The 12,325-nt window shown below is 41.2% G+C and overlaps 1 protein-coding gene across 1 annotated transcript in view; it reads right to left on the bottom strand.

Annotated features, from left to right (window-relative positions):
* Nucleotides 1–12,325, bottom strand: part of LOC107117647 (mitogen-activated protein kinase kinase kinase 5-like) — a 155,628-nt gene that overhangs the window by 20,866 nt on the left and 122,437 nt on the right. The window contains 8 exon segments of the mRNA XM_015419802.1: nucleotides 2,690–2,795; nucleotides 5,321–5,506; nucleotides 6,651–6,819; nucleotides 6,921–7,098; nucleotides 8,588–8,608; nucleotides 9,047–9,224; nucleotides 10,422–10,579; nucleotides 11,278–11,383. Coding sequence (XP_015275288.1) covers nucleotides 2,690–2,795; nucleotides 5,321–5,506; nucleotides 6,651–6,819; nucleotides 6,921–7,098; nucleotides 8,588–8,608; nucleotides 9,047–9,224; nucleotides 10,422–10,579; nucleotides 11,278–11,383 — 1,102 coding nt within the window.

Genomic DNA, 12,325 nt, shown 5'->3' with positions numbered 1-12,325 from the left:
TTCGGAAAGAGGTGGGTCGAATCCCGACCAGACCCTTGGACTTTGGGCGTAGTAACCGAAGGATACAAGATAGAATTTCTCAAAATCCCCCCTCAAAGATTTATCCTATCTCCCATTACCAAGAATGATACAAAAAGACTCAGGACCTGGTCAGCGGTGACTCACCTCTTAGACATCAAAGCAATAGAACCGCTGCCATTAGAACAACAGGGACAGGGCATCTATTCAACCTTTTTTACAGTCCCCAAAAAGACAGGAGAGCAATCTTAGACCTGAAGTTTGTAAACAAATTTGTCATTCCCAAGCATTTCTGCATGGAAACTCTAAGATCAATTGCAGAGTCACTTCAACCAGGGGAATTTCTTGTATCCCTAGACTTGACAGAGGCATACATGCACATCCCAATCTTTCCCCCCACACAGGAGATTTCTGCGTTTTTGCTTAGGAAATCATCACTTTCAGTTCCGGGCCCTGCCCTTCGGACTCTCATTAGCTCCCAGGGTATTCACAAAAATAATGGTTCATCCCATAGTTACCCTACGAGAAAGGGGAATCCACATTCACCCCTATTTAGATGACCTATTGATAAGATCAAGGACACTAGAACGGTCAATACAGGACACACGCAAGACTCTTCAATGCCTACAGGAGTTCGGCTTTCTTGTAAACATGAACAAAAGTTCCTTGACTCCATCTCAACGGCTGGATCACCTCAGAGTGATCATAGATACCAACACAACTTCACTATATCTACCCATGCAGAAGGCTCGAAAGATCAAATCAATAGCCAAGCAGATCATCATGGCAAGAACCTCGTCCCTGTCCATACTAACTAAAGTAATGGGACTAATGGTCGCCTCGTTCGACACCCTTCAATGGGGAAGATTCCATTCAAGGCAACTTCAATTATTCTTAAGACCCTTCCAATCTTCCATAGCTCTGAGAATGGACATTTCCTTGAAGGTTCCACTACAAGTAAAGATGAGTCTTCGTTGGTGGACCAACACATCAAATTTATCCTAAGGGAAATCCTTCTGGATTCAGGACCGGATTCAGCTGTTCACCGACGCTAGTTTATTAGGGTGGGAAGCCACCCTACAAAACCGGCCAGTACAGGGAAAGTGGTCAAAGATGGAACAGACCCTTCCGATCAACCTGTTGGAACTTCGTGCTATTCGACTTGCTCTTCAGTACTTTGCTCTTCAACTCAAGGGAACCCATCTTCTTGTTTGCACAGACAACATATATGTAAAGGCCTACGTGAACAAACAAGGGGGCTCCAAGTCCCCGATGTTACACAGAGAAGCGATCAAGTTACTGAAGTGGGCAGAAGCGAACTTAGCCTCGATCCAAGCAGAACATGTACAAGGAGTTGCGAATGTACAAGCGGACTGGCTGAGCCGTCAAACTATCCAGGAGAGCGAATGGTCTCTCAACAGGAAAGTATTCTGCTTCATAACAGACAATCTGGGAAGACCTGTTTGCGACTCCTACCAATGCTCAACTGTCAAGATTCTTCACCTGTTACTTCCATCACCAAGCAGAAGCCACGGATGCACTGACAGCCCAGTGGCCCAACAGCCTTCTATATGCTTTTCCACCATTGCCGATAATACCCCGTCTTCTACGGAGAATCCGAATGTTGCAGGCAGAAGTCATCATAATAGCACCATACTGGCCAAGACGTCCCAAGACTTTTCCTGTTCCCTAAAACCCCCCATACTATCTCCTCTTTTCCTGCTCCCTTCTTTCCTTCCAACCTACCAGCAAAGCTACCTTTAATCCCCCCCCCTCTTCAGCTATATTTATTTACTTAATTTATACCCTGCCCTTCTCCACAATGGGGACCCAAAGCAGCTTATATCATTCTCCTCTCCTCTCAAAACAACCATGTGAGGTAGGTTAGGCTGAGCATGTGTGACTGGCCCAAGATCCCACAGTGAGCTTCCATGGCAGAGTGGGGATTTGAACATGGGTCTCTTAGATCCCAGTCTGAAACTCTAACCACCATAGTATACTGGATTTCATGAGGTGACTGCTATTGAACAGTAGCAAGCAGCCAGTCTTGGGTGAGTCATGCAAGTCAGGTAGTACCAAGTTACCCAGAGATTGCTGGTGGACCTAGCCCTGATGAGTTCTTCCTCAAAGGCAAAAACAGCCTTGGGAAAGGCCCTCCTCTTCACCTGCCTTTTCCTGTCAGAGATCAAGGCTTGAAAACTAGCAGTACTGTTGTGGTTGCTTAGCCACAGCCAACAGCCACTGAAAGGGAATTAGGTACTGCTTCTATTATTGGGGAGATTTTAATCCCTCAATGTATTTTTTTCAGGTTTGTCAAAAGATCTGTTTTGTCTGTCCACAGATTTAGCCATGCTGACAATCAGATACGTTGATTCCTGTCTAAGAGACCCATGTTCAAGATTATATTTATTGTTTGAATATCAATAATTTTGGCATTAATTAAAACTCTATGCATTTGATGATAATACATTATTAATACTTCACAGTTTAACATGATATTCAAATATGCTGGTAGTCCTATTGTGTAAAACTGTTTCTGTCCAAATAACACTTCAGTTTGTTCATTATTTCCCAATTTCCATTTTTATTTTCTCCTGTGTCTGATAAGACAAAAATAATGTGCTAAGGTTTCCCCCCCTTAACTTCCAGTAATTTATATTGCCAGTCTTACCTGGAACCAGAATTGTAATAGCAGTCTGCACTGCTTTGCGAATTATGCTGTCCAGAGCAAACATCCAATGTGGCTTGATATTGTGATTTCTGAGAACTTTATTTACCTGGAAAGAGACTCTGCAGTTAATACATTATTTTTAAATGCAGTTTTGGTGAAAACATTAGAAAAGATAAGAGAAATCTAAGTTTGTGTGTACTGTATCTTTCCCTCCTCTGTGTACTTCTGTGCTCCTCAGAGGCCAACTGAGCCATATTGTTTGGAAATTAGAAAGGAACTAAATATTTCTAAAAGCTAGAAAGAAGACACAATTGGATACACTTAAGCTTATATCCTTAGTAACTGACCTTATTCCCTGACAAGGATGGCCCAGGCTAGCACAATCCCATCAGATCTCAGAAGCAAAGCAGGGCTCGCTCTGGTTAGAAGAGACTGGATTGGATTTATAACCCATCCTTCACTACCCAAAAGAGTCTCAGAGCGGCTTACAATCTCCTTTCCCTTCCTCTCCCCACAACAGACACCCTGCGAGGTGGGTGGGGCTGAGAGAGCTCTTTCGAGAACTGCTCCTGAAAGATCTTGTGGAGGAGTGAAGAAAAAAACACAGTTCTCTCAGATTAGAGTCCGTGCTCCTAACCACTACACCAAACTGGTTAGTACTTAGATGGCAGAATACCAAGGAAGTTCAGGATTGCTGCATAAAGGCAGACAATGGCAAACCAGCTCTGGATTTCCCTTGCCTTGGAAACCCTACGGGGTCACCGTAAGTCGGTCGCAACCTGATGGCACCTTCTACCACCAACTGACCTTATGGTGGTATGTTGTAGAAAAGATTAGGATGATAAGCTGATCATTTATCTACCCTTTAGTTAACTGGATTAGAATAATGATTACTTGACTACACTGAAATAAATGTCCATCAATATGAGTGCCTTTTTGAGATACTGAAGCAAGTGTACAAAGTAAATCTATCTATTCTTCATTAGAAAGAAATATAACGAATCACATATTCTCTCTTCCTTCTCCTTTCTCAGCTTTGGTTTCCTAGCTCATGGTAAACTATAGTCTGCCTCCAAAGTAGAGCTTGGAAACCAGTTAAAACCAATTGTTTGCTATTCTTTGGAAGCAAACTATGGTTTATTAAAAAAATGGTTTACATGACTTGGGATATACCCTGTTTTCCCGAAAATAAGACCTACCCCAAAAATAAGCCCTAGCAGGATTTCTATGCATTTGTGGTATAAGCCATAGTGTGTCTTCTTGAGAAAAAATAAATATAAGACAGTGTCTTATTTTCGGGGAAACACGGTAATGAGAACCAGGAAGTTAGACTTTCTATTATAGCATCACTTCTAAAATCAAAATATTTTCAGAAAACAAAACAAACCATTAAGGACAGAGGGCCACTAAATAAATGTTGGTCATCAGGAAAATTGTTTTGGGTTACTATCTCCAGAGTATACCTACAATTATATAATTTATATTAAATTGTATTGATGATATAGGACATAAATTTACTAATATATTCATTTCATAATTGAACGTACGTAACATCTGTAGTGGTACCCATGTTCGCTATAAGAATAAACCTAACTAAACCAGGTTCAGTCTTTCAAAGGTGCCCAGTACCTTTCAGAGGTAAGCTGCCTTCACCCTATGGCCTGAGGATTTATGCAGGCTCAGTGCACCAGATGCCAATGTGCAACCTGATGCCTTTATCTCTGCACTGAAGATGAGTCCAGATATAGTGCGAGCATAGCTACGTTCAGTTAGTAGCCTCCTTAATGGACAGAAGTACTTCATTTAACTTTTCCACAGTTTTATCATTTGCATGGCAATTTAAAATCTTTTCAAATACTTTAATAATCTGAATGACTGAACTTTGTAATCAATTTCTGATCTTACAAATGCACCACATTATTATTCATAGTGTCTGTGCCATAAAGAATCTGAGGCTGACAGTGATTTAAGATACTTGGCTATCTTTTGCAGTCAGGAGTCTAATATAAAACATGCCATACCACATTTACAGGGCTAAAAGACCATTAGGTGCACTGCCTATTCCATTTCTATCCTGCCATTCCTCTATGGATCTCAGGGGAGTCTACATGGTCCTCCCTCCCTTCATCCTTACAGTGAACCAAATGAGGCAAGTCAGGCAAAGAGAAAGTGATTGCCCCAGGTCATGCAGTAAGCTTCAAGGCTGAGCCAGGACTGGGCTTTCTTGGGCTCAGTAAGTAAAAGCATGATGCAGCCCATTTAATCTTCCTGCCAGAAAAAGCCTGTGGCATCATTGTCTATGACTGCAATTCTGAGAATACTTTACTGGGAGTAACTCCTTTGAATATGGCTAAGTAGACCTGCTTGGGATGGCACTGTAATTGCCCACTCTCAAATATTATTTTATTTTACATTGTTCAATTTGGGGCACAATTTAGCAAAAGCTGGTCACAAGTTCACTTAGAAATAAGGCCCAGTGTCTTGACCGGGCTAAAAGTGGTTCCCGTCCCATTGTTTCTAATGGGGCTTTATCACGACTAGCTTCTAATATTGTTGTTAGTGAATTGGGCAAGTTTATCAGAACACTATTTACGGAAGGTAGCAATGTAGCAGGAAAAAAAGTGTACTTACTGCATCCTGAAAACCGAAGAGTACCAACTGAACCTGGCTGATGCCATGACTGTCAAAGTCTAGCTCCAGTTTCAGCTTTGAAAGTGTACTTGCAATGATCTTGCGATCAGTTGACCTGACAAATTCTCTTAGGCTGGCAACTAAAGTTGTGATGTGTTCCCATTTCAGTTTAGGCTCTTCAGCTCCCTGGTAGAACAATAAAGATTAGCTAATTACAGCTGTATAATCACGAGGGAAAGAATGATGAAAATGCAAAAAGCACATTTTGCCTAAGCCTTGTTGATGTGCAACTTCCATTTATACATTTCAATGAGGTTTCCACAGGAAAGCCTGTTACAAATGTTGCAGCTGGCTAGTGAGTGGGTGTTACCCCCCCCCCCAATGTTCTCATGGCTGGGTGGCACATGAAACAGAAATTGCGTAGCCCTTGACTGGAGGGCAAGCCAAAGGTGAAGGAAGGAGACAGGGTTTCATAATGATGTAGCAGGTATGGGACAGGAAAAGTTTAATTGGCAGCAGAGTGTGAAGATAAGGTCAGCACTACAAAAGAGGCTTTGTAGACAGAATGGATATAAAATATCTAAAGACTATAGCTTGATGAACAGACTTATGGAAGACTGTTGAAGCCATCATGAAGCATAGTTTTTAAAAAGCCACAAAAATGGAAGCAAAAGAATGGGATACTATTACCAATGATCATGGAATTAATCTCACAAACTTCAAAGTAGATCCATTATCATCCATCATCCACTAGGAGCATTTTCATGACTAGAAAATAATAGTTCCCTTCCCTATGCCAACTATGGCTCCTGTAAGTATAGAGGGGCTCATAATGCATGATGTCTGCGGCTGGCAGCAGGGCCGTGGGAGGAGAATGCCCTGAGCACCACAGCTTCGCCAACCACCTTGCTGGCCCACCAGAACTGAGCCCCTGGGCAAGTCTGCTGGCCCCGACAAGACAACTTACAGGGGTGGTGGGAGACAGTGACAGCCGGGATGCTTCTACTTACCTTTTTCTACATACTACAATTTCCCCCCCAGAAAATATTTATAACAAATGTTTCTGCTCCTAAGAATCAAAATTTACCTTATGTGTAAATCAGAAGTTTCTGCATTTAAGTATATTTAGATATGCATTCCACCATTATAAAGAAACTTCCAAATCCAAACATTTAATACTTTCTAACCTCCTGACTGAAAACATATCAGTGTAACGTTGCCTCAGTCTTATGTATAATTTATGATGTGCTTGCACAGCAATCTCCAGGACATACACATTTATTTTAATACATACAGTCCAATGTTAAATGAACCATTTGTATTAGTTTACCTGAGTTAAGGCTTCCATCAAATTCCTCACCACTTTATCTTGATCCTCTGTTAAAATTCTGTGAAGTGTGGCCCTCCGTTCACTATCTTTTTTGAGCATGAAGAAGCCAGAATCCTTCTCCTCTGGTGAAGGAGGAGCACTGTGATCCTCAAAATTCTCATCTGGGATGCTGTACTTCCAAAATATAATGTTAAATAATGTAATAAGAACAACAAAACGTAGTTTAAATAGTTCTTTCTTCATTTATAAACGAACATATATGAATGTTACCTTAGGAAAAGAGACCTAAGCCCTTTTGCATCCTTATCTCCACAGGACTTGGCTCTCAGTTTAAATGAAAATGGGTCAAGCTTTAATTCAGTGTCAGGTGAAACTGAACCATATTCACTGCTGCTGCTTGTATCTTCTACCAGAACAGGAACGGGCAATGATATGCTTCGAAGATATTCTGTTCATCAAAGGGGAAAACTCAGAAAATTAATGCAGTTAAGGTCTTAAACAGAAATCTAAATTATAAGAATCACTTAATGTGATCTATTTACACACACACACACACACACACACACCACCTTTCTGCCCTATTTAGGGTCCCCAAGGCAAACTATCAGAACTTTAAAACAGCTGGCTCAGTGTCATCTACTCATACTGGCCATGACTCACTCCTGAGACTCTTATACAGAGAAAGAACCTTGATTCAAGCCCAGTAGCACCTTACAGACCTACAAGATTTCGAAGGTGTTAGCTTTCAAGAATCAAAACTTCATTCGCTGGGGATCCAATGAAGGGAAGCTTTGATTCTTGAGAGCTTATATACCGAACATTTTGTTTGTCTGTAATGTACCACTGGATCCAAACCTAGCTCTTCTACTGCAGAACAACATGGCTCCCCTTCCCAAAACTATTATACAGAGAAAGGTTTTTCCCAGCACCTGCTACCAGAGTTGCCAAGAATCAGGCCCGGAATGTCCTGCATGGAAAACCCATGCTCTACCAATTGTGCCACAGATGTTCCCCAAAAATGAGTTTGTGAAGAATTATTTTCACAAATGGCCTAGGACATAAAAACATAAGAGAAGCCAATGTTGGATCAGGCCAGTGGCCCATCCAGTCCAACACTCTGTCACACAGTGGCCAAAAATACCAGGTGCCATCAGGAGGTCCAGCACTGGGGCCAGGACACTAGAAGCCCTCCCACTGCTGCCCCCCCAAGCACCAAGAATACAGAGCATCACTTGCCCCAGACTGAGAGTTCCTATCTATACCTTGTGGCTAATAGCCACTGATGGACCTCTCCTCCATATATTTATCCAATTCCCTCTTGAAGCCGTCCATGCTTGCTGGCGCCGCCACCTCCTGTGGCAGTGAATTCCATGGGTTAATCACTCTTTGGGTGAAGAAGTACTTCCTTTTATCCGTTCTAACCCGACCGCTCAGCAATTTCATGGAGTGCCCATGAATTCTTGTATTGTAAGAAAGGGAGAAAAGTACTTCTTTCTCTACCTGCTCTATCCCATGCATAATCTTGTAAACCTCGATCATGTCACCCTCAGCCGTCGTTTCTCCAAGCTATAGAGCCCCAAGTGCTTTAGCCTTTCTTCATAGGGAAAGTGTTCCAACCCTTTTATCATTCTCGTTGCCCTTTTCTGCACTTTTTCCTTTTTGAAGTGTGGTGACAATATTCTTAGACCTGGATTCTTTATATGCTAATATCAAAAAAAGTTCTGCTGCATTCAGTGTTTAGGATTGCAAATTCAACAGCGTAAATTTTAAAAATGAGTAGGCTAAATAAACCCAAAACCTAATCAAACCATTGGTTTCTCTGACCCTCACTGACAGTTTGTCAATGTGGTGGCTTGTAAGAAAATAAAATCCCTGATGTCTTAGAACATTTACAGATTTCATTATGTGTATGAGAAAGATCCAAGTGTTAACCTCACCATTTGATCCAACTGCGAGTGCTATGAAAAAAGGGGAAAAACGAAATGTTAAAAACTTTAAAGACTTATGAAGAGTACAAAAACTAACTTTATCAATTTTTAAAGAATAAAAACAGAGTATCATATACAAAGTTCTATTATTTTAAAATATTATCAACAAGTACTTATTAGCATAAAATTAGTCATGACTCATGTCTCAGCTTTGTAGAAACCAATGAAACAGGCTAGTTAAGTCTTATGTCCTCTTGTTTAAAAAGATAAGTTAAAATGATAGTGAAGCCTTTAAAGCATTTGTTGAACTTTCAAGTTCATAGCTGAAAGACACATTTATTTATAATTTTAAGTATGCTAATGCGATCTTAGTTGTATTTTTGCTTTGAAGAGCTGTGATTAGTGGCTATGTTAATCACTACTCAAATGATCTTAAGTTCTCCCCGCTAGACCTAAATATGTCTTTACCTGTTAGCTTTGATTGGGACTTTCTTTTTCTGCTTGTGACTTTTAAGAACTCATCAACAAGAAGCTCATTGGCACAAGTTCTCTTGTCTGGATCTGGCTCAAAGCAGCGTAGTATGAAAGCTTTTGCCTCTGCTGACATGGATTCAGGAATTTCTGGGTGTATTTTGAACATTCCAACCTAATATAGATGGAGTAAAAAACAATCAATGTTATGTTAACTCATGGAGGAAAATGTACAAAGAAATACAGGAGCATCCATCCCACAAACCTACTTGTGGCTATTACCACCATTTTAGAGACAAATCCAGCTATTTAAAAATGTCACAACCAATGATCCCTCTAAGCTGTGGAGTCTTGTGAGCAAAAAACTCAACTTTGTCAGCTACTGGCATTAAAGTTGTGAGTGAACGATTTGGCTACTGCATAAATTAGTTTGCTCTGGAGCCATCCTTCCTGAGCTAAGACAAAAATGTGTGAGCTGGAGGCTAAAAAACTGTGAGCTAGCTCACACTAACTCACCTTATAGGGAACACTGGTCACAACAACCCAATCCTGATCAGGTTTGTGGTACAGTGGGAACAAACATAAAAAGGTGGCAGGAGAAAAATTTCAACCCAGAACACATTGGGTAACTTAAGAGGTTAAAAAAGAAGAAAATCCTTGTATGTAGAAATAGCAAGGTCCATTCCAAAAAGCTAAAATTGTTATTAAATCAAACAATCTTTACTCAAATGGTAATTATTAAAAACTATGCATAACAATCCATCAGCTTTAGTTACATGTATCAGTACCTTACTCTAGTAAGAGAAAACATTTTTGTAAAATTAAATATGTACACAAGGGGGTGTCACACATTTATGTACACCTTTTCTATGCCCAGGTACAGTTATTTATAACATCAAACATGTGCACTAAACATGTTTTGGCTGTGAGGCCTTCCTCAGTGGTTTAAATTTGTATGATACACACCATACAGTGTATTTAATAAAATTACAAGATTCTTTGATTTTATCTTTTTTTGGAATTGACTTTGATATTTCTACATAAAACTTTTTCTTCTTTTTTCAACCTCTTTGGTTAGCTTGTGGTGCAGTAAGACCATGGGATCTTGTTTCTCCCCCTGCGCCTTTTCAGATTCTGAATGATCAGGATCAGACCCTCAAGGGATTTTTAAATGGCTGAATTTGTTTCTAAAATGACGTTGGCGGCCATGGGTAGGCTCTGTAGCTGCTGTAACAGCTAGTTTGGCCCGCACTTTCCTATTAACCAAGTGTATTATCTCATGCATCTTCTCCAGATCAGCTTTTTGATTAAATTAAAAAATTGTTTTCTTTGATGAAAAACTTAATGCTTATCTATGTGAATATAATCTAACCTTGAACATTGCTGCCTGTGGCTCGCCTAGTTCATAAAATGGAGGTTTTCCTGTGGCCATCTCGATAATGGTACAACCCAAAGACCAGATATCAGCTGCCTTCCCGTAGCCTCTTGGTCCTTTATCAATGATTTCTGGTGCCATATACTGAAGAGTACCTGTTTAAAACAAACATTCATTTCACTTAGGTAAAAAGTTTTAAAGATAATGGGTAAAAATGAAAGAAGAAAATAAAATTTCTAGCCCTCATAAAATAGTTCTAAATGATATTTCGTATGTATTTTAGATTTCGTATGTATTTTAGATTATTCAAAGCAATTAACATACATTATTTGTGTATTCCTTTAAACATCACTGCAGTACTATTAACTTTGTAATCAGGTAGGAAAGGGGAGGGGGAGAGGCTGAAAGTTAGTAGTTTTCCTAATACCCCTTGAACAGTACAACAGGCAAGATGAGAATCACGGACTTCCTATTCATAGCTCTCAGCCTATATCAAGGGTTCCTGTCTTGCTTTGCACAGCGGTATCATTTCCCAACAACTTAAGACGGTTGAATCGCAAAAGGTAAAGGGTTGGCTCCTATGTGTTTGTTCCGCTAGTAGCGGAGCCTTCCCTCTGGTGCAAAAATCTTTTCTTGGGCATAGGATTCATGTTTCATGGGAGGAAGATGTTTTGTTCCACAGGAAGGCTCTGCCAGTATTAGAATTCATAGGCTCCAACCCAGTGTTTTCTCCAGTTCAGCAAATCCATTTTTGTACCAGCTCACTGTATTGATTAGAAACTAGTGCATATTCTTAACACTGGTATTTTAATAAGTTCCCGAATGCTTTTCCTTTATTAGAAAGAAAACATACCAGTGAATGTTTCAGTACATGGGTTTATTCCAGCAAGTCTCTTTGATGTTCCAAAATCGGAAATCTTTAGCACTCCACTGTATGTGTTAATAAGTACATTGTCACCCTAAAGGAAAGAACATTTGGGATAATTATATTTGCCAACATTCAATATTACAAAACAGATTGCAGTTAAAAAAATGCTTAAATACATAAATTACGCAAAAAAATTAACAGCACAATCCTAAGGGGGGGAACAATCGGCACAGGGAGCCAACTGACCTCCACACTGGTGCAACTGGGATTTACGTCAACATAAGGGCTGTTTAAACCAGTGCAGGGCATGAGTGCAGATGCATCATGCAGTTCCACCAGCACAGAGGCGCTGAAGCTGCATAATGATGGACTGTCAGTACAAACCTCTGTGACAGCATAGACATGGGCATTTCAGGGGGCATGTCGCCAATTAGGCAGCTCCCATGCTGTTTTCAGGGCAGGAATACCCCCCCGAACACATGTAAAGTTGTGCTGGTAAAAATGGTGGTGTAGCCCACTGGCACCCATGATGGGCTAAATAACACAACCTCCCATGCTGCCGTGGCCATGCCCATAAGAACCCAAGCAGCACAGGAAGCTAACCAAGTGAGTACCCAATCAATACCCTCCTCCATGCTGGCCATGCCTCTCTGCAGCACCCAATCAGGCCCCCTCACACCCTACAAATGGTTCCAGGAGGTTGCCCCACAACCCCTAAGCAGGCCTGTAGCTACTGTGGGGCCCATGGGGCTTGACCCCTTGATGGTTTTTATGGGCCTCCTTCCCTGAGCCTTGGCTCCCCCTCCCCCTGATTGCCTGTTGGCCTGTTGGTAGGGAGGATGAGGGCAGCACAAGCAGCAGCGGCAGCAACAGAAACAGCAGAGGCAGCGAGGCTGGGCTGAGAGATGCTAGCTGCCCAGCCAGCCAGCAGCAGGTAAGCCCAGCCAGGCAAGGCAAGGAGGCAAGCGGGCTTCTCATCTGGTCCTGACCAGGTGTGCCTGGCTGTGCTCCTGCATGCTAATGCACCCACACA

This window comes from Gekko japonicus, unplaced genomic scaffold (genome assembly GCF_001447785.1).
Source record: "Gekko japonicus isolate JY-2015 unplaced genomic scaffold, Gekko_japonicus_V1.1 scaffold2191, whole genome shotgun sequence".
Lineage (NCBI taxonomy): Eukaryota > Metazoa > Chordata > Lepidosauria > Squamata > Gekkonidae > Gekko > Gekko japonicus.
This window is presented reverse-complemented; position numbering and strand designations above follow the sequence as displayed.